At 38.8% G+C, this 22,911-nt stretch overlaps 1 protein-coding gene across 3 annotated transcripts in view; it reads left to right on the top strand.

Annotated features, from left to right (window-relative positions):
- tbc1d22a (TBC1 domain family member 22A) overlaps window positions 1-20,349 on the top strand; it is a 143,123-nt gene extending 122,774 nt beyond the window's left edge. For all 3 annotated transcript variants that reach the window (XM_023952363.1, XM_023952361.1, XM_023952362.1), the window contains 2 exons: window positions 779-906; window positions 20,092-20,349. In XM_023952363.1, the coding sequence (XP_023808131.1) occupies window positions 779-906; window positions 20,092-20,334 (371 nt within the window). In that variant the 3' untranslated portion in view covers window positions 20,335-20,349. The remainder of the gene's footprint in view (window positions 1-778; window positions 907-20,091) is intronic.
- The last annotated feature ends 2,562 nt before the right edge of the window (window positions 20,350-22,911 follow it).

Below are 22,911 nucleotides of genomic sequence, written 5' to 3'. Positions count from 1 at the left end.
ACAATGCAACTGATGGTTTTTTTTACAGGCTGAGGAAAAAAAAGCGCACTTTACAGTAGAAACTGCCCTCACCCAGGAAAAATACAGTTTTTCATGGGTAATTAATTTATTGTAAGTCAAGTTTTTAAACAAAATTTTGTAATCGATATGTCCTGTTTGGCTCTATTGGCTTATATGTATTATTTTTACTTTTATGTTTAAAATATTTAGCAGTTCACCAGTCAAAAGCCTAAACATCATGTATCGAGATGCAGAGATCCTCACTGGATTACACCTTAAAGCAGCTTTTGAATAAAAGATAATGAACATGTTTTCTGTACTTTTGATTTAAAATGGCGCTCCGTTTTCACCTCTGGATGCCATTGACCCACTTTACATGCACTTAAACCTTCAGTGGGGCGACACACAATTTCTCTGGAGTATTGGTTAACATTACAATTACATTTTCCTTTCCCATCTCAGTTTGCTGTGAAGCTTTTCTGAGACAATTTGGATGGCTCTGTAATTACATTTCAATTATGAGGCAATGGATGAGCGTGTGACACCAATGACAGCAGCTATTAATGGTGAAGGGAGTCTGAAACCAATCTGTCTATCTTTTTTCGAGTTACTGTCAGCGCTGCCATAACAGTTTTCTCCTGATTCCCTGATATTTGCATCTCTGCCATTTTCTTTCCTTCTTTTTAATTAATTTTTTTTCATGCACAAACTAGGTAGACGAGTAGAGCCTTAATCTTTTTTAGTGTTAACATTACCAATTGTTTTCTGTTCCCGATAGAGTCTGTGCACTGCCACATGCAGCAGTATGAGGTGGAGTACCTGCAGTTTGCCTTTCGTTGGATGAACAACCTCCTGATGAGGGAGCTGCCGCTACGCTGCACCATCAGGCTGTGGGACACCTATCAGGTATGCGCTGTTAATGTCATCTAGTCTCACTGACCAAAAATGACCTTTTGATGGTTTATAAGTGGCTGAAATCGTTGAACACACCATATAGATTTTGTCCTGCAACTCTCTTGTTTTCACTTTTGACACAACTTTAACATTTGTACTTGCTCCTTAATGTTTGGAATCCCAGAGGTGAAGAAACATACAGGTTAAACACTCAATGGGTATGAAAATTTTGTTCTTGGTGTTTTGTTCTTGTGGCATTTTTCTAAAGGACATAGATTAGGGAAGTTATACTTAAAAGTACATTTCTACGCATTTTTTAATTCAAATCATTCTGAACCAGGAGCGGACGAAAAAGAAAATACGCTGGGTGGGCCACATGCTCCCTGCTCCCCTCCATTGTGGTGCATCCATTTGCAGACAAATAGATATAAGCACGTTTTTGTTATTTTCTCGTCTGAGCTGGCATCTGGCACAAAAGTGAATGGCTGGACGTCTTCCGTCTTTGTCACGAGACGGAAGACGTCCATCGAAACATGTAAGGTATGTCAAAGAAAACACAACCATGTCTGATAATAGAATAAACTAAGATGTCATGAACAGCAGTACTTGGAATTTATTTGTGCGACTGGCATTGTTTAGACCTGAGTATCCGTAGGATGTAATCAGTACTCTACAAACCTGCCCTTTAAAAGGGGGTAGTAACTTACTCTGCTTAACCCTTGTGCTATCCTAGGCACTTTAACATTGGGAGTTGGGTCATCTAGACCCACTAGACAGTGCTCTGAACCTTTTTCTTTTAATGACTTGTGATCCTCACTGGTGTCCATGGATTACATGAAATCTTTCCACCTTTATCCACCTTTGTCATGGTAGGTAGAGCATGTTAAAGTAAGGGTGGGGTCATCTAAGATAGCACAAAAGGAAAAGCATGATTTCTGTTAGCTTTGTTTTTTTTTTAATTGAAAAATTTGACTGGAAGCTACAGCTTTAACCTGCAGTGAAATCGATACAGTCAAAAGAGAGCAGGATATTTGCACAAATCAAACCAGTTTGGAAGTCTTGATCCCACTATGGCATTTACACAGAGCTTAATAGGCAGAGCCTCCAGTTTGGTCAGATTGTTAACCTTAGAAGACATTGTCAATAGTACCTAATGTTTGTTATTGATTTTAGGGTGTGTGCATGTGTTGGAATGTGCATGTTGGGCTTGAACTGAGTGCATGCCATTGATTTTCTAGTTGATCCAGAGGTTGAGAGTGTAAGACATGTCTACACATCAGATTGTTTGATCAGAAAGGGCGCTTTGATTTAAAAAAAAAAAAGGTAGTCTTGCTTTTTTGTCTTGTAGGACTAGATTTACCAAATATATTTGTAATATTTCTGTTATCCTTTGCACATTTTTCCCCACTTTTGATTGATATAAAATGGGGCTAAGTGCAGATTTCAGTGACCTGTGGATAAAAAAGTGGGTAAAAACGCCAAAACACATATTTAGCAGTTCATAGCTTCTTTAAAAGCATCAAACCATAACTCAAATTATGAAACAGTAAATGAAGTCCATCTATATTTCATGAACTCTCTGTGAACTTTCAGCTGCATGATAGACATCGTATGTGACAGGGAAAGGCCAGGTAGTAGCCTGGCTTGGAACAAACACCTTTAGGTTACTTTAAGTTCAGCATGTTGAGGTTCTGTCCCTCTCTATGGACACACCAGGTTTACTTTTTCAGTTGGCAAAACGTAATGAAGACCCCTGAAGATTATTCAAGTTCTGGAACTCTTAAGTTGCAGAGATGTGTGTCAAATACATAAACAAAAATTTAACTTAAAAAATGATATATTCCTGATTTATAGTGATACATTTGTTTCACTATGGCATAATCAAACATATACATCTGTACTGAAATGGTCCATTTTTGGATTTACCAAGACTCATTGTCTACATTGAAATAAGGCATCTCTTCAGCTTTAGCTTAATATATATCACATTCACTCTAAAAAGAAAAAAGGTGATCCAACTTAATTGAATCACTTTAATTGGTAACACCTAATTAAACTAAGTTTATTCAACTTAATTTTTATGGCTATCCAACCTAATTTGATAAATTGATCTAACTAAAAAAAATTGTTTTTAATTTTGTTTATAAAATTTAAATTGATACATTTTTCTAAAGTTTCAACCAGTGGGTCTTGTAATTTTCATATCAAAGACATGAATGACCCAGCAATGTCTCGCATTACAGGGCAGGAACTCACATGTCATGAGCTCTGTCTTTAATATTGGGACATACGATTTTCTCCGCACAAGGGGGTTGGTGATCATCCTCTACCAAACTCTAACCTATGGTGCAGAAAGAAATAAACAGAACAGTTTAAATTACTAGTTCAAACAGAGTAAAACAGATAGACAACAAAACCCATGGACAAAAACTCACACTTAAACCCCAATCTGCCCAGGTAGGCAAAGAAAATGGTATCCCATAATTCCTTGCGCTGCCTTACGTTATGACGTCATGACACATTGACAGCGTTACACCAAAGTTACACCAGCTTAATTGAATTAAGTTGATTGAAAGTAAAATAACTATGTCAGACAACTACGTGTTGTTTTTTAATTTGAATGAACTAAAAAAAAGATGTATTTTGACCAAACTAAATAATTAAGTTAGAATAATGTAAAAAAGTGCATCTTTCCAACTACAACCCAAATACTCTTTCAGAGTGTACCTTAGTCCCAACTTCCCTTAAGGGTGGAAACAGGCTTTTCGGGCAAATCTGTACAGGGCATGCCGGTGGCCTAATGAAAATTTTTAGATTGCAGACAATCTGGTGAGCCTGTAAGGTGAACATTTTTAGGCACATTTTTTTCTACCGGGCGCAACAGATTGGAGTGAACACATACAACACAAAAGGGTAAGTAAGGGGGAAGAAGGTGAGACCCAGGTGTGTTGAACGGGCTTTTCCTTTTCCTTTTTAACCCCTCAAATCTTGTGCACTGCGAAGGGGGCCTGTAAGAGCTGTTCAGGTGAAACGTGAGCTCTCCTTGTGTGCATCCTGACTGTTAGAAAAGAGGAGATTAGACAAAGTGTAATTTGTGCGGGCATCCTATTGGCATCGCAATGGCACTTGCGTATCACATGCACACTCAGTGCATGCAGCATTGCATGTAGTAAGTAAGTAAGGACCCATTCTGTGCAAGTACTACCTGGAAGGATTTACAAATAAAAATAAGTTGTAAATTGATAGATAACAACTTAAGAACAACTTTTAGAGGAGTTAAAAAAAATCAAGATGGCAAAAAAGTTTCAAATCTATAGCTTAAAGACAAACCTTTTCAAAGAAACAAACTGTAAATGCAGGTAAAACATTAAAAATAAAACTTTGCCATTATTTTTTTCGTGTGTTAAAAGACAGATAAATTAGAGCCCCAAGATTCCTAGTGTTTTTATCCAATCCTCAAAGGAAATGTGTATTTTAGTCAAAAAAGCTGCTGAGTCACTGCATGTATTGAAAAACTCAATAAGATTTATCAATAGCATTTAGTTCCAACATGAACATTACAAATGGATCATTTTTAAAACTTTTTAGGTACATATTGGGACTCTCCCAAGCCGTGAATACAATAAAAATGGCTGTCAATAGGCAAAAATTGGGAAATTTGTTGGGTTGTCCCTCCAGTTCCTTTTTTCCTTATTTTCTCTTTTAAAACTACTATTAACGGTTGTAATGATGCACATTGCAAATAAGTTGTGTAACACACTAGTTAAACAACAACTTATAAACAAGTAAAAGTGATTCTATTATGGACAGAAGAGAAAATGTGTTATGGCATCTATCAATAAATCACACGTTTGCATTACCTTGTAGATCGGACTGAAAAACCCCTGGAAAATTTCAGTGATGTCTTGCCTGAAAAGGATTGATTTAATTTGAAATAAAAAAATCCTGAACTTGGAACAAATTAAGCACCTCTGCTTTTAAAAATATTTCCTGTGAGAGTTTCTAAAATATCTTAACTGAAACCAATTAGTATCCGGACAATTGAATCCAATTCGGCTTGAACTGGTTGCCTTTCAAATAGCTGACTAATTAGAAGACGAGCTAGTTTAAAAGGGATGATCTGTGGTTGAAAATCCAAAAACTGCCTTCACTGCAGGGTGTAAGGTAGACCAGAGTCCACCTCAAAGACATAAACAGGAACTTTGAATGAATAATTGAGAAGTGTCGTTCTTTTGTCGGGACTTGACAGCATTGCGAATACACTTTGTACTTGTAATCCATCCGCTAAATATTTGATGCTCTACAATGTTGTTTGGATTGTAGCCTCAACACACACACACACACACACACACACACTCACAAGCCGCCTTTTTTTTTTGGCAGCCTCTTTCACAGTCCTTCACCTCCACTCCTAACCTGGTGGGGGAATTGGGCCATTTCCACTCATGAAACTTTTAACAGAGCTGACAGCAAAGCAGCTCTGCCCTTGTGTTGCTTCGCCATGCGAGCATTCTTCCACAGGCCCCATATGTCCCCTCTTCTCATCTCAGAGTCCCTTCCTTGTCTACAGCACAGAACCAGGTGATTTACACTGTTGAGATGAAGCTTTTTAGCTCTCCCATCTGTTTCTCTGTGTTCAACATGTTTTACTGACATTAGAGGCCACGATGCGCCTTGTTTATAAGATTAGTTTTGGGATCCATGGCACTTTATTAATTCAGCACACAGATATTAGGATACCGATTCAAAAGGAAAGGACTGTGGCCTTTAGCGCTTAGTTTGGACGCCCTTCTGAGGGTTTCTGTGGTGTGTGTCTTCCAGGGGAGGCTTTAACCTGAGTGTTGTAAAGGCTTTGTGGTGGTTTTCCCTCTGCAGTGTGGCCATCTGCTCGGAAGTCTGATCCAACACAGAACAACCCTTCATCCTGTGTGCCGTCATCTCTGTGCACAGACTTTCCTCCACATCCTTTATTCCATTTTTTGCTCTCGAATTTTGTATTTTATTTATTTTCCCTTCCTCCTTTCCTTCTTAACTCCCTGACAGCTTGTTAAAAAAAGGAAAGGCAGGCAAAAAATGAAGGAAAGAAGAATTTAGAGCAAAAAAAAAAAGAAATAGACAGACAGAGACTGAATTTGATCCCTGTTGCGTGGAGCATGAAATTAGCAAGACGCTGACTGTGGCAGCATTAGCACGGCTGTTAAAAGAATGCTGTGACAATTCGACGTTCTGAAACATGATTTTTCTTTGATGTGGTCACTTCTATTTAGCAACCGGGGGGCTGTTCACTATTGTTAGTGACCATATTTGTAATTGGACATGTGTTGTGATTAAATGTACAGATTCCTAGTGGAAAAGCCAAGCCTTTCATTGAAACATAGGCTTCTTTGAAGCTTTGTTTCTTTTTTTCAAGCTGGGTCCATCATGTTTTTTTCTTTAACTGGTATGTTATCTTAAACTGTTGTCCTTTAGCACCAGCGTACATTTTTTATTTTAGTTCAAAGGAGTTGTAGGCTTTTTGATAGAAGGCTATCCTTTTTGATCCCTGTTTTTCCTGTCTGTTACTGTTTGGGGTGATGGACCGCCTACCGTCTGATTGGAACGTCTTCTTTAGGTGTTGGCTGAAGCCTTAGTCACAACTGCCTTTACGGCTATATAGAGGGGAAACTTGTACTGGGCACCCTTGGGGGGCTACACAAAATATCGAGGTCGTAGCCCTTATAGGGGAAAGTGTTCATGCACATTTTTCCTTCGGCCATGCTTAAGGAAAAATTGCACACATAGGTAAAGTTAGGGTGACGTAGACACAGGTGTGTCGTGCAGAATGTTCATTTTTTCTTGGACCTTCCCCAAATCCTGCACACTGCAGAAGGAAGTGGGGTTTATGTAATAATTACATGTTCCTTGCGTGCAGCCTGACTGATAGATGTTAAGACAATCAGAGCATAGTTTGTATGGAGATCCTGGCACTTGCATTTAACATGCATTGCTTGTGCTCTGAAGCACAAACGTTTACCTGTAAGTGTAAGAAAAGACTTTTTGTAAAACCGATGTTGTTATGCATTTTCCAAACGTTGACAGCTACTCGCCAACGTGGATGACCTGCGACTATTGATAACGTCATCGAGGGGGATTAACATCCGAATTAGAAGATACTATTTTTCTATAAGTCTCCGTTTGGAGGGCTAAATGTAGGGGTTAGGAGAAGCCGTAGGGGTGATAGAAGAGTTCGGATTAGGCCCAATACACACCTGAAACCTCTTAAGATAATCCAAAACCCAAAGCACTTTTAGCATATCATACGGTGGCTACAATTTTAACAGCAAGGCGGACAAACTTGGATGCACCAATATGTGTCATGCTTTGATTTATCGGCACAGACTACAATAGTCTGGATGAAATGTGTTTATTTTTAGTTTTGGAAACTGAGTGACAGGTTATGGAAAAGTTATGGAAAACCATTGCTAAAAAAAAAGCCGGCAAAGATCAAGATGTAGGATCCTCCAGAGACTTGCTGTTGTACATAAATCCTCTATTCGGCCTCCCCTAAGCAACACTCACAAGCAGAAACGGCTGCAGTGGGCCCAGACAAACATGAAGATTCATTTTCAAACAGTCCTGTTCAATGATGAGTGTGGTGCAACCCTGGATGATCCAGATGGATGGAGTAATGGGTGGTTTGTGGATGGCAACTATGTTCTAACAAGGCTGAGACGTCAGCATAGAGGCGGTGGAGTCATGTTTTTGGCCGGAATCGTGGGGAGAGAGCCCCTGACGTCAACACCACTGAGAACCTTTTGAGTATCCTCAAGCAAAATATTGCAAGCAGAAACTCTAAAAACTCACAAGTTCAATGGATGCAAGAATGGTGAAGCTGCTACAAAATAATGATTGGAGGACAACAGATCCTCTAACTGAAGAAGCTACAGGTCTGTTAGCCAGAAATCTTGCTTTTTTGTAGGTGACCAAACACTTATTTCCACCATAGTTAGCAAATAAATTCTTTAAAAATCAAACAATGGGATTTTATGTCTTCTTCTCATTTTGGCTCTCATAATTGAGGTACACTCATGATGAAAATTACATTCCTCCTATCCTTTTACGTGAGAGAACTAGCCCAATTGGTAGCTGACTAAATAATTTTTTGCCCCATTGTAGCTTCGGACACACAAAGTGTATATTTGTATAAAACCTTTTTATATTCCATGAAAAACTGTATGTTTCGCTGCAAGGATCACAGTATTTGTGCAATTTTTATATTCTTACCTGCGTGTTTTTAGGAAAAATTTTGCCACAACCACATACTCAAGAAAATATTCCATAATCCTCTGACAAATCACACATGTCTGGGATATCCCAAGGAAGCGTATTTTGGATTAGTCATCTTTTGTTACAATATGAGACAGGCCCTGAGTGAATTAATACTGTGATGGTGCTTTGATTGCATGTAGAATGTAATGTTTTTACTTTTTTGTTAGTTTGCTTATTATTAATATACATTTTTTCACCCCAGTAAATTGAGTGGTAATCAGCCATGGGATTCATTTTGAAACTTTTTCACATTTCATACTGACATATGTCTTGCCCAAGGACACTTCGACACAAGCCAAGGGCAAGAATCAAACCTGCAATCTTTCAATCAGTGGTTGGCCGTTCTTTTTTTTTTTTTTTTTTTTTTTTTTTTTTTTTTTCTTAAACTTGTTCTGTCCAACAGCTGAGCAAACAGATTAGAGCTGAAGGCTTTTTGTGTTGGACAGGTTTTACTATCACAAAAAGAGGTTATATAGCTTCAAGAAACTAGAGTGTAGATTTGTATAAACCCCTTTTTGTCGTATTATTTTTTATTTATTTGTTACATTTAGTGTGTGTGGGGAGGGAGAGGGGAAGAATGTGAGGGGAGGGTGGAAGAGAGTAAAAGGAAGAAAGGTGAAAAGGTGGGGGATACAAGCACTGATTTGACTAAGTTATTAATTTAAGCTGTAACAATTATACCAGATCTGCTGGAAAGACGAATGTTACATCAAAGGTGAAAATCTGACACTAAGATGAGCGAGAAAAAAAAACTGTCCATCAATACACTGTAGGTAAGGAGGAGGGATGAAGCAGACAGGGAGCAGTGTGGAGTGTGCACGTGGGGGTGGAGATACATGCATGCTGCCGACGTGAACCGTGTGTTCATAAAGGGAGCCAGATCCTACCCAGCCAGACCAGCCAGACCAGGAGAGGGGAGGAGAGCCCCCCAGGCCAGAAGCCCCCCCAGCATCCGGACCCAGGCAGCCCGGGAGGGGAGGAGGAGGGGACCGCCCACCCCACCAGCCAGGCACAGAGAGGGCCCCCCTACAGGGGCAGTGGTTGGCCGTTCTACCGCTGCACCACGGCAGCCCACAGTACCATTGAGCTTTAGGCATTTCTATTTTTTCTCCTGATACAATCTCACAATCCCTGTTCAGGCATTCTGCATGTCACAAACAATAATCCACTCAGGCAGAAATGACATTTACAGAATTCCCTGTAAATCATATTTGTGCATTTATTCAAAACATTTTTCCCTCTTTGGATTCATGAAAATACAAAGGTTTACCAGAGACAGCAGTAAACTGGAATGGACCTAATCCACAGCATTGCCTCTTTTTTTGTTTGTTGCCTTTTTTCCGCCTCTGGTTACCTTTGGTGCTCAGTAGTTATAATGTTGCCTAAAGCAAGAGACCTGAACAATGGTTCAATTCTGACTCTGTGCACAGTTAATCTGAAAAACTTGACCAGCTTTTTTCTGTAATGCGTTGCATCATGACTTTGTCATCAAAGCTTTTCTCTTTTTTAAAAGTTTTACACTTTAATTTAAATCCTTTAAGGACTCACTCTGATGAAAATTGTTCTTGTGGTGTTTCTCTAAGATGGAAAACAAGAAAATTAAGCTTAAAATTGCATTTCTGAGTACCCTATCTTCCGCACTAAAAGGTGCACTTAAAAGTCTTAATCTAAAAAAAACAACAACAGTGAACCTTGCAATCCAGTACACGCTTTACATGGATTAATTATTGTTGCGCTTACCAATGGTAAAGCAATTTTGAGAGGTTCATGGTGCTCCTTCAAAATGTCTGCCTGTTGGGGTTTTCTTTTTAGTTCCAAGCAAGGTTTTTTGTTATTGTAAATACCCTTATTTCTAATTGAGTTTGAGTAGTAACATTTGTTTAGGGTTTTTAGTCTGGCTTTTTTCTTTTAAATTTTAAATTTATTTTTTAAGTGTACACAATATCTGGTGCAAAATTCCCATGCTAAAACAACATTTTTGTCAGCATATTTGAACAACTTCATCAAAAATTAGGAAAGGAGGAAAGTGCAAACAAAAGTAAGGAAAGTTGAAAAAGGGGCATGCAATAGGGAAGAATATATAAATCAAGGTATCATTTATATCATTTATCTTGTAAAACCTTTAAGAATGGCCAAATCTTACTAACCAGTGCTGGATTATTTTTCCTATCAAATCTTATTTGCTCTACTTTAGCCACAAACACCGTTTCATTCAACCGCCTCTTAACACATGGGGCAGAGTAAGACTTCCATTGTAACAGGATGAGTTTCTTTGCAGCTGGATAAACCCTTTTTTGAGTAGTTTTTACTGGGGAAAAGAAAACTATTTTAAAGAAGAAGGTGATCCAAGTACTGCCAGTGTACTCTCCAGGGGCACATTCTTCCCAAATTGAATTGTAAACCAATTAAGTATTTGGAGCCAAAAAGCTGGACAACGCCAAAATGCATTTGCAATCTTTCATGAGGGGGTCACAGAGTCATACATTCAGGTCAGTCTAAGTTTGGAAAAATGTAATCTGCGTATAACTTTGAATTGAATCCATTTGTATCTGGCATTTATTGAGCATGTCTGTATACTGGCCAGGCTGTTCGACCATTGGGATCAGATAAGGTAACACAGAGGCATTCCGGATTTGATCAATTGCGAAACGTTTAAGAAACTGGGAGAGCAAACATTTTGGATTTGTTTTCAAGTGTGTTAAGCGTGTTTGTGTGCTACAAATGTGGTTTCAGAGGAAAATCAGAGGAATTTCTATGAACTAAGTTTCTGTCACTTTGTTGGAGGATTTTGTGTCAGAAAACAATTAGTTTCAGAAATTAATGCTGATTCTTCTTATAACTACTAGCCGGAGTGGGAGGTCCTGTAGGTGGGAGTTTCCTGGGAAACCCCACTGCTACAGTGAAAGGGCTCTTGAGTTAGCTTCCCAGTAGTAGTCTAAACCAGGGGTGTCAAACTCAGTTTGACTCGGGGGCCAGATTCAACTCGTCTGATCTCAAGTGGGCCGAACCAGTAACCTATGTTCAGCTTGTTATCTGTAGCTTTGTTTTTGTTTATTTCCCTGTTGGAAAAAATGCCTCAACCAACATAGGAGCATAATCACTTATTATCACACATTCATTCACATAGGCCAATGAATCTCAAATAAAATGCATTTTATAAAAAAAAAATGTTTTATTCAATATTAAACACTGAATTCTTTACATCTGACACTGGAGAATGTATTAAAGTCAAGAAGTCAAAAGGTCAAGTAGGGAAAACAATGAAACACCTTGCCTAAAATGTAAATGTGCAAATCAATGAAAAATTAAACTAAATTAAACTTGCAAACATTTGTGAACATCAGAATTTGGAGTTAACCTCTCATTCTCTCCTGAAACTTCACCCTGCCATCAACATCAGGATTCAGATCCTGTGCAGCAACACATTTCACTGTCATTCAAGTGTGCAAAACACAATGAAATCTCCAAGAATCTTTTCCTTGTTGGCTGCCTGAATTTTGTGGCAACACCGTCCTTCGTCCTGACCTTTGATGGGGCGCCATCAGTGACCAGACTGACATCACATGACCAGTTCAATCCAACATTGTCCAGTGCAGTAACTAGAGAGCTGACTATGTCATCAGCTGTTTTTGTGTCCATCATAGGAACCAACTCAAGAAACTCTGCTGTGACATCTCTTCAACACCTCTAATAAATATGGATAGTTGTGCAAAATCTGTGCTGTCGGAGCTTTCATCAATAGACCGAAAATGCAATAAATGACTGGAATTTTTTGTTGTATCTGCAATCGTGATCCTTGACAGACTTACAAAGGTGCAACTTTTGACTTTTGCAAAGGTGCAAAGGTTGACTGCCTTTTGGGGCACAGGTCTTCTGCAGCCCTCAGCATTTTTTTTTTTAAGTTCACCATCCGAAAATGGTTTGTATGTTTGCACCAACTTGTTTGCAATAAGATAGCTGTCACTAATTAATTTATCCTTTTAATTAAGTGACAGAAAAAGCTGTGTTGAGGTATAAAATGAAAAAGCATTTTGAAGTATTGCTTTTTCTTTTTAATTTTGAGTCAAACAATGCAGCTTCATTTTGAAAATTAAAAAGCATTTTTATTAATCCATTTTAATTGTCAAATCAGACATTTTAAATGAATTATGCTACACATTTACCAGAGAACGTCTTGAAAATAAAATGTCAAATACCATTTTCATTTTAATTTTAATTAAGTGACAGAATAAGCTGTGTTGAGGAAGGAAATGAAAAAGCATTTTGGTGGATTGCTTTTTCATTATATTTTTGAGTCAAAAAATGCTTTTTCATTTTGAAAATGAAAAAGCATTTCTGGTTTTGACTTTGCTTTTTATTTATGCTACAGAATCGCTTCCATAGTTTCAGGGCACCATGCGTGTCCTCTTCCTTCTCCTTTGCCTACCCCCTAATGCACATTCCCCCTTCCCGTATCACCTTTTGCCCGGGCACACCTCCTTTACCCAGTCTCAACCAATATGGCTGCTGTGACAAAAGAGGGGGAAACTGAGCTCAACAGTGGAGGAGAAGTTTGACAGTCACCTACGGTTTACAAATGATGATTTGAAGAAGGCCTGGAGCTGCAGTGGTGGATGAGCGGCTGGAGCAGAAAACAAGTGCTAATGGAGAGCAGAGAGGTGGGGGCATGTTGAGGTTCCAGGCCAGCTATTTGCATTTTATAATAACATTTGCTAAATTATTTGCATTTCAGTTTATCTTTCAGCATGACAGAATAAATATTTGTTATCATGGGGGCTAGAACTACTCCATGTTTTAGTCATAAGATTTTTATTTAAATATCTTAGCATTAAAAGCTCCAGTTTTTGTTCAGTAGAGTAAAGTTTATTTATTTATTTTTAATTTTTTTGCCAGTTTACACTTTCCTGGCTTTAACTTGAATATTACATAAAAAAAAACTTCTTTTTTTTTTTGCCTTTGTCACAGTCGGGCAAGAAAGAGGAAACCCAAATGCAGGATCGAACCACAAACACTTACAGTAGCAAGGTCCAAAGATTTATTTTACAAAATACGTAATCAAACAAAGAAAGGAGGCAGAACGAACACAGCTCCGCTCCCATGCGCTTCCGGCATTCAGCAGAGAAGAGACGTCCTAATCCCTGCAGCATGAGTTTGGAGGAAGAAGTAGAATCCAGAGATGGGGCTTGAGAGTCAGATTGCACCGACGGAGAACACACAAGAACAATGGAGAGAAGTCTGTAGAGTGATGTTCTACTCGCTCTCATCCTCCGATTGATGCGGGCGGCCAGATCGGTCAGCTTCTCCAGCTCATCCGGAAACCTCCCTTGCAGCTAGCTCGTCCTTGAGTATTCTGGATTGGCCTTGAAGAAAGACGTCTATTAGTGCCTCGTCTGGCCAGCAGGTGCTGGCAGCCAAATTTCAAAACTCTGCGTAATCCTAGACACTGTGTGCTGCTCGCTGGAGATGAAGGAGCTCCAAAGCAGCCGCTCTGTGGGGCGTGGTTGGATCAAACACCATGAGGAGCTGAGTGGAAAAGCTCGGAAAGAGCAACAGATCTCTGCTTCTCTGTCCCACTACCCCAAACCCCTGCGCTTGGCCCGGCCCGTCATCAAACTTGGAGAACTTGGAGGTGGTGTTGGGAAGGAAAAATTCGATGCGGACGCCATAGCGGAGCAAGTCAAATGTGTGACCACCAGCGTTATCCACAAGAAGGACAAAGCACTGAGAGGAGCCGTTAAATGTCAGGACTTTTGTAAATCTATATGAAACATGGTTTCTGTTCCTCTATCTTCTGACATCATGGTAGATTGAGCAGCTTCTCAGAATCTTCATTTAAAATTCTTGGTCAAACAAGTGATTGAGCTGCACTAAAACATAGTAAACAGGGTGTTGATAGGCAAACAGGCTACCTGTAGACAGGACAGATCCCAAGTTAATGGTGGAGTTATCTATACACCAAGATTTTTAATACAGTGGAATTCCTCCCTACTCTGTGGAATATTTTTCAGTTATATTAACGAGGAACAAACAGGGAAGCCAGTGGCAGATTTTTGTTTAATGAGAGTAAAAGAGGTGATGGATCAAGAGAGCGGAGGACAAATGGCAATGGAAATAGATGGAGGTTCACTTCAAACCAAAGAAAGTTAAACTTTTAAGATCTCCGGGCACTGATAAATAGTCTTTTTTTAGTGCCACTCATATACCTACTCGTCCGTGTTGTATGTGTTTCACTGACCCTTCATTTATCATTTACTCTCATGCCACGGCAAGCAGCTAAACTAGAGCAAATGCTCCTAAACAAGGCAGCAGAAACGAAAAAAATGAATGAGTGTAGTTGAAAGTAGATCTTGCATCCTCTAATGTTTTATTTTTTAACTTTTCAAATACATTTTATTGTTTGGTTTGTATTTGCTTTTGAGCTTTGGCCTACTAACTTAGTGGTCTGAGCGGCTGCTTCAAGTCATGTGACACATACAGACAGACAAATGAGGTGAATGGAATTCTTTAGTTTTCCAAAATAAAAGTACCTTCAGTATCGAAAAATAAAAAAATCTGAAATAATTTAAGTTAACGTAGGTTATTTTTCTGTCGGTGGCCCAGTACCATGTGGCCCAGGGACTGGTAGCGGGGGGGTTTGGGGACCCCTGCACTAACATTTACTCATTCCTGATTCTATCCATCCTGGTCACTCCCGGAGAGAACCTCAGCATCTTCATCTCTGCTACCTCCAGATCTGCTTTCTGTCTTTTCCTCAGTGCCTCTAGGCCTAACAACATGGCTGCTCTCACCTTTGCTTTCTTTTGAGCTGAAACACTTCTATCACACATCACACCTGATACTTTTCTCCATTCACTCCAATGTACCTGCACTCACTTTTTCACACTCTCCATTACTCAGCACTGTTGACCCTAGATCCTTCAAATCCTCCTTTGTCTTTATCACTTCTCCCTGTTACCTCACTCTTCTACTTGGGTCCCTTTCATTCACACACATGTACTCCATCTTACTGTGGCTAGCCTTCGTTTCTCTCCTTTTTTTAGGGCAAACATCCACCTCTCTGACTTCTCCTCCACCTGTCCTGTGCTCTCGCTACAAATCCCAATATTGTTTTCAAACATTATAGTCCTTAGTGATTTCTGTTTAACCTCATCTATCAGTCTGTCCATCACTATTGCAAACAGGAAGAAGCTCAGAGCTGATCCCTAGTGTGATCCAACCTTGAGCTGGTGGTGGAGGTCCTAAAATGGAAGAGACCAGGCATGGTGACAGAAAATAAAACATTTAAGAAACAAACTGAAACATTGTGGGGCGGCCGTGGTGTAGCAGTAAGGCGGTCGACCCATGATCGTAAGATTGCAGGTTCGATTCCCGCCTTGCACGCCCATGAGTCAATGCGTCCTTGGGCAAGACACTGAACCCCACCTGGGTGGTAGGCGGGTGCCTGTGTTCAGCAGCGGAGCCGCCACCAGTGTGTGAACGTGTGAGTGGGTGAATGGGTCTGTGACTGTAAAGCGCTTCGGGCCTTGTAGGTAGAAAAGCGCTATATAAGTATACGCCATTTACCATTTACCATGACAAAACCATGGGAGCAACAAAAAGGTGGCAGAGTAGATGACCTGACACTGAGGAACTAAAAACCAGACACCTTTATACACTGAGGCTAATTAACTAAATGAAGACCAGCTGTGGATGAACTACCTGAATCTGGTGTGACAGACGGGGCAACTCAGAACATGACCAAAACAGCATAAAAAACAAACTAAACAACAGAAACCTCACAGATTTGCGTATTTGCTTTGGCAATGGTTTATGTCAGATGCCTTTCCTGACTCAACCCTCTGTATTTATCCAGTCTTGGGCCCCCTTGTGGCTGTAGTTTTGAGATGTACACGGCGCTCTGAAAAAATGTTAGCCTTTTTTTTATTTTTACGCAAATTCCAAACAAAATTGGGTGTTATTGTGAAAATGTTTTTTTTTTTTGCATGTTACCAACAAGCTATTAAGTTGGTGTAGTCACTGTAATGTTTGTTTTAGCGGTACATATGTGTTTTTTGTGTGTTACAAACACGGTTGGGAGTTACAGGTATTGTGAATATCCTAACGCTTCAATGTGTCTAATGTGTAGCACGTTGTAAACACGTTCTACAGTTACTGTGAACACAGTCAAGAAAGACTGACTGAGTTATCTCAAACTCTTTTGTCTCGCTTAACGCGCCTTGTAATTGTGTGCGTCTTATAAATGACATAAGTTCTAAGAGGACCATTTGTAGGTCTTCCTCATGCTTGGCTTTGCCTTATGTTACATTTACACCGGGCCTAAGCGCATTCCTGAACACTCATCGTGTGTTTTTAGCTTTAGATCTTTCATTTTTTAATATCACATTACAATATTTTAGTTTTGGTCAGTCTCTGCAGATCAATATTGAAAAGGTAGTTACATTTAAAGTGTATTTGGTGTTATTTTTTTCCCACTGACACACACCATTAACACAAAAAAACACAGCTACACAATAATTGATGAAACATTGCTTTCTGAGAGCATTTTCCTCTCTACTCCTGTACATATATGTGCCAGACAGATAATAATTTCAGGATTTACAAAACAAACTCGTCTTCCTTTATGTATTTTGCAGCAGCAAACCCAACCAGGAAAAGGCACCATGGCTGCTAATTAAAGGGTTGTTTATGGAGCAGTCTCTCAAATTCATCTTGTTTTTAGTGGTAAACATCCTTAAATATAATTCTCAAACCTCCAAGTTTCTTGTTGTTTGCACTGCAAGGCAACCTTGACATGAAAGGCTTTGAGAGATGTCAGTCAGGAGTTTATCTTTTCTAAATCCTGACAAGTCATAAGACTGGAAAAAAAGAAAAAATCCAAGATTGTTGTCAATCTCAAGAACATAGGAAAGCAATGTGTTTTGATCCATAATATTATTAAAACTGTCTGTTGGAGCAGATAAGGTTACATGGGCTCACTTGAACAAACTTGCGTTTCTTTTTCCCCCTCCAAACTATCTGTCACAGATTCCCTTTTGTTTGACCTCTGCACATTTCTATTTTTTACATTCATGTTTTTTCATTATGTCCTCTTTTTGCCAGCAGTCATCTCTCAAACATCAACATTACTTTCAAAGAAGCCATCAGATGTAATCTTCCTTTGACTTTAGCTTTCTGTCACCATATTTACGGGAATGGCTGTTTTCCTGTAATTGTTTCTGTCAGCCAACACACACATTTGCACACACATAGGGGGGAAAAAAAACAACAGTTAAACAACTCTTTCCAAATTTCCAAATGACATTAGAGTGAGCTGGTTATCCGTTTACAGACCCCTATCTGTAATTAGACCACTGCATTAAAAGTTAACTCTTAATGTTAATGCTCTAATCATTTATATGTAATGAGATATAAAAACCCTACTTTTATCACAAAAAAAGTCTGCCTAGTTAAAACGGTTAATTGCCTATTAACGGATTATTGGTCTCCATAAAGAGTTTTTATTTGGATTTAGACTGTGCCATCACACTGTGTTAACTTAAAGAAGAAATTACCTCCCTTTGCTTGAGATTTATTGCCCCTTGGTGGATTGAAGTACCGGATTTTCCACACCACCAATTCCTGTATCTAAACAAATAGGTGTTGAATGATATGAACTCTCTATGACTGGGGATGCCACAATTCTTGATTGAAAACCGAACCGTATGAGACACCATTGAACCGACCGCATTGTTGGGAAAATGAATCGTTGCATCTCTACTGCATTTCCCTATGTTTATAATGAAAGTGTCAAATACACGGTGGACTACATTTTGGAAGGATTTAGTATTCATTGTCTTGTAACATTACACCAGACTTTGTATGAGCCAACAGAAAGATTTTTCTTCATTGTTACTTGCTTATTAAAGAAACTTAAAAAAAAAAGGATTTGTTTCTGAATTTTTAGTTTTTTGTTGTTGTTTTGTAATACACACATCTAACCAAAACAAAACTGTGACCCAAAAAGAAAGATTTAAACCGAATCAAGTGGAAAGCGAATTGTTGTTTCCTCAGCTCTGATCTGTTTTTTGGATATTTTTTATTTTGCCATATATTACAAAGTTATTATGTTGCCTAGATAAAGATGGGTTTATAAAGATCAGCAAATTTGGAGCATTTCTTTACAATGGTAATGCAAAACAGATTGATCAAAATCACAAGAACATAATATTCTTTAAAAGAATTTATAGATAATTTTATGGGAAACAGGTGGAAAGCTCCTCATCAGCATTTTCCCTGACGGTCTCCGGGAATGTAAGGGTATTTTTGAAAATACCTTTTTAACTTGTTTTTTGTGCTTATCTTCAATTGTTGCTTTATAATTTTAAAGCACTCCAATTTGTATTTTTAAGCATAGCTACAAATATATTTATACAGCTGCATACATGTGAGGAAGCATTTTGAAGAATCACATACTTGGATATTTCTTGCCCTCAAATGGGCACACTCATAAGTGACTTTTATTCATCAGAACTGTAATTATCTCCTCTCTTATTGGACTCCAGCATGAAATTAATAAAAGAGAGAACATCTCATCCTTTGTCTTTTTTTTTACCCTCCCTAATTCCCCCGCTCATTGCACAGTCATAAGAAAGATTCCGGGAAATGTGGCAAGGGGCTGAAATAAAAGGTGCCGCAAACGATTCATCTCCTTTTTCTTTGTCACTCAGCAAATGCACATTTCATGGCTCCAACAGAAGATTGCGTTTGGTGTTTAGTTGTGTTTTTTGCTAATTTCATCATATAAACCTGTTTAAAATGGGATCTAGGCCTTTCTGAATGTCATATGAGGTGTGGCGCTGTGTAAACAAAGTTATTTAAAAATAAAAGGTGTTAGCATTTAGCATTGACACCTCTGTACTTTTTTACAGCTCTGTGGGTTAATTTGGCAGTTGGATGTAAAGATGGCTTATACAGCACAAGATGCTTTAGTGCTTTGGTCATACTATATGTTCAGATAAACATCAATCCATTTTCCAAACCAGCTGAATCCCACTTTTGGGGTCACTGGGTTCCTGAAGCCTATCCCAGCTACTGTTGGGTGAAGGCGGGTTACACCCTGGATAGGTCGCTGCTCCGCACAGGGTCACGCAACCATTCACACCTAAAGCCAAATTATAATTATAAATTAACCCAAGAAGGATGATTTTTGTAAGAGGAAACAGGATTTCCTGGAGAAAACTCACACATACACAAAAAAAAAATTCAAAATCCACAATAAAAGAACCCAGTTGGAATTCGAACCAGTGACCTTTTCGCTGTGAGACGAGATTTTTTTATAAAACTCTTTAATAAAAACATAATAGTACTGCTGTTGAATATTGACCATTTGAATATTTTGGTCTTCTGTTATCTTCACCTATTTATTCTTTTAAACAGCTTGTAAATGATAAATGGCCTATACTTGTGTAGCACGTTTCTACCTTACTTAAAGGCCCAAAACGCTTCACAGTCTCAGTCACCAATGCACACATACACTGACACAATGATATCACTATGAAGTTAGCAGTTTATGTAAACCTGGTAACGGCATCTTTAAAAACACTAAACAAAAGAAGGGACGAAAGGAGTTTCAAAGTTCAAGTCAATAGAGCCAAATGGAGACTAAAGTAAGTGAACCATAATCATACTGGAGCCCTGACTTTTGCTTTTGATATACATGTCTGTAGGTAGAGTCTCGTTCAATTTTTATATTGCACCTTGACCTGTTTTTTTTTTTTCCAAAGACATGAAAACCTCCACAGCTGGAGACCTTCAAGCTTTCATTTACACAGCCAAGCAAAGCTTTGATGGCAGCTTTTTTTAGTTTCAAGGCTCTGAAATGTAAAACTTTGTTTCTTCGTTCTTTGCCAGGCGGAACCAGAGGGCTTTTCCCACTTCCACCTGTACGTGTGTGCTGCCTTCCTGGTGAAGTGGAGGAAAGAGATCCTGGAGGAGAGGGATTTTCAGGTAATCCGGACTCAACAAACATCCCCCAAACTCGACACTAGCTCTAGTGAACTCAATAGCACATGTTCACTTGCAGAATTTTTCGGCAGATCTACAAAAAGTGTTGAAAAAAAAAACTGTAGAACACCTCAGACAGTTCAGGTCTGATAAGTAGCTTCAAAATTAAAGGGGATTGATGGGAAGAGATAAGGAAGTCGCAAGTGACCCCTTAATAACGCACACTCTTAGAAATAATTTAACTCTTCGACCCTTTAATCGAACAACGGTAATCAGCTTCTTCTGACGTCTTTTTATACCGGCTTTGCACCGATATGTTAGTATCATGATGCAACGCTTTACGTTAGTAACGTGTACACATAACACTGCAAAGCCACTTTTCTTTGTGACAGAAACAACAATTTTACGCTGATTGCGTAAACACTTCACTTTTATAAACTGTTGCAAGGCTGCTATTCTGCGCTTCAGAGCCTGCAAGAACTATGAACTGTTAATTGCGTAAACGGTAAATGTGATCTATTGCTCATATGTGATATCGTCCTGTTTTTTTTTACCTTTTGATATCTTCTTGACTTCTTTTTGCTCCATGTATTGCTCTGTTGTACCTTTTTTTTCTGTGCCTTCTTCAGGTGTTTGTAAAAACTGTTTGCTCTAATAGTTTTTATTCATACTATCAATATATTCTTTAATAACATCAGTGCCTTACAGGGACACATCTATGAACACAGAAAGGAATTTAAGATTTTTTTCTTTCCCTCCCTAACTCTCAATGTTTCTACTTCCCGTCTGGCTTTCCATACAGACTACCAAGTGGTGTGCCAAGGGCAAACAGTCCATCTTCATAAAAATGAGATGGAAAAGACGAGGAGTAGATGGGGAAGAACGGATTAAACTTCAGAACGAAGGGATGAGAAGGGAAAAAGTTCACGTGTGGCATACTTTTTTTGCGAATTGGAACACCTTGGTGCTATTGTTCCAAAGACAAAGTTGTTTCCAAGGCAGTGTTCAGACATGATTAATTAGACCTGACTGCAGTGGACAACTGTGTTTACACTGGAGGCTTTAAGGCGATTACTAACTGAAAAAATGGACAAGGTAAACAGAAGGACTTTTATTGATGGCTTCCACATAAATGTAGCAGCCCCATTTCCCAGACTTTTCTTAAAAAACAGTAAATGTGAATTGAGAATGAATTCCTTTAAATCTCCACACCTGCCTTGTTTACAGACACTTAAGCTAAAAGTTCAGGTTCTTCCCTTTTTTATTTTTGATTAAGCGTTTTTTAGACCGGTCTTATAAATGTTAAATGACTAAATTTCCTGCACACTTGTCCTAAGTTGTGATATGTTGTTCCAATCTTAACTTTTTTATATATATATATATATATATATATATATACACGTTTTTAACAGTTCAAGTTCAGTGTTTTTAAATTAAACAGTGAATTTCAATTTATTTTAATTTAGTTGATGCTGAAAATCAACTAAATTCACGTGTGTCCAAGTCACATGATTTGGACTCGAGTCAGGAATTTGATGACTTTGGACTTGACTTGGACTTTCACAGCTGTAACTTGATACTTGACTTGGTCTTTAACATCAATAAAATTTGTCTTGACTTGGACTTTAGCCAGCCCCCTTGTTCATAAAGACTTGCTATTTTCCCCAAAATCCAAAGACTATAGTGACGAAGCCCGCACCACGGTGCGGCCTCTGTCTCTGTGTTTGCTTACGTCCATGTGTGATGTCTGCATGACATCCAATCAAATTAGGTCCATGTTGGTTTGATCTGACAATGGAACCAATTAAAGTGGAGAAAAACATTGGCACAGGCCGGCGTGCTCTTCATCTCCATTCCTTCCCCGCATCCCCTCAATTGGACGAAAAAGTCTCACACAAGTGTCTTGAGCTGAAACTTTGTCATGAACCGGAGGAGTCACATGACGTGAAAGGGTGAATAAGCGGGGGAACTCTGTATATACTGTTACAAACTTAACTGAAAATAAAGCAAAAGCTTTCAAGTTACGAAAGAGAATATAAATGAAACGGAATGCTAAACTTCTTCATCAGGTCAATTTAAAAACAAAACATTAATTCTCCAAATAAATTCTAACTCTTTCAAGTTTTACAGAACAGAAAGATAAAATCGACAAACATTTTTGTCAACATTCTGTGAATAAGCTAGGAAACTAAAAGCAAATTCTCAGAATTTCTTCTGGTGGTTTCGACTGTTGCTGCTGCGCAGGGCTTACCTTTGTTGTTTTTGCTGGAGATTCATCGTTTGTTTCAGTCTGAGATTGAACATGCTTGATGGCTCTGCTTCAGGTAATGAAAAAGGTTGGTGGTATATCCAGTTTTAGAAGTAACATGCCTTCTCCACTATTTGCAGTGCATGTTACTTTGTTTTTTGTCAGATTTTAAATAACTGTAATACCTCCACACAGGAGTGTTCATTTTTTTTAGGGATGCACCGAATATCCGGGAACCGAAGGTATTCATTTGCAGCGGCTGGAGAACTAAAATGTCGCAGGGTGGTTCATTGGCCAAAGCTTTCACCACATCTGTGTTGATCGGACATTTAAAAGCTCAACACCATGGAACGGCATGAGGAATATGAGAATAGACAGCTGCGTGGGCTAAAATGAAGGCTAAGCGGTGTTAGCGGCACTCCTTTCGTGTCTGACGTGTTTGAAAAGATGACAAAATTTGCAAGGGATAGATGTGTTGT

Source organism: Oryzias latipes, chromosome 23 (assembly GCF_002234675.1).
Source record: "Oryzias latipes chromosome 23, ASM223467v1".
Lineage (NCBI taxonomy): Eukaryota > Metazoa > Chordata > Actinopteri > Beloniformes > Adrianichthyidae > Oryzias > Oryzias latipes.
The sequence above is the reverse complement of the archived record's forward strand: the minus strand, read 5'-3'. Positions and strand labels throughout refer to the sequence as shown.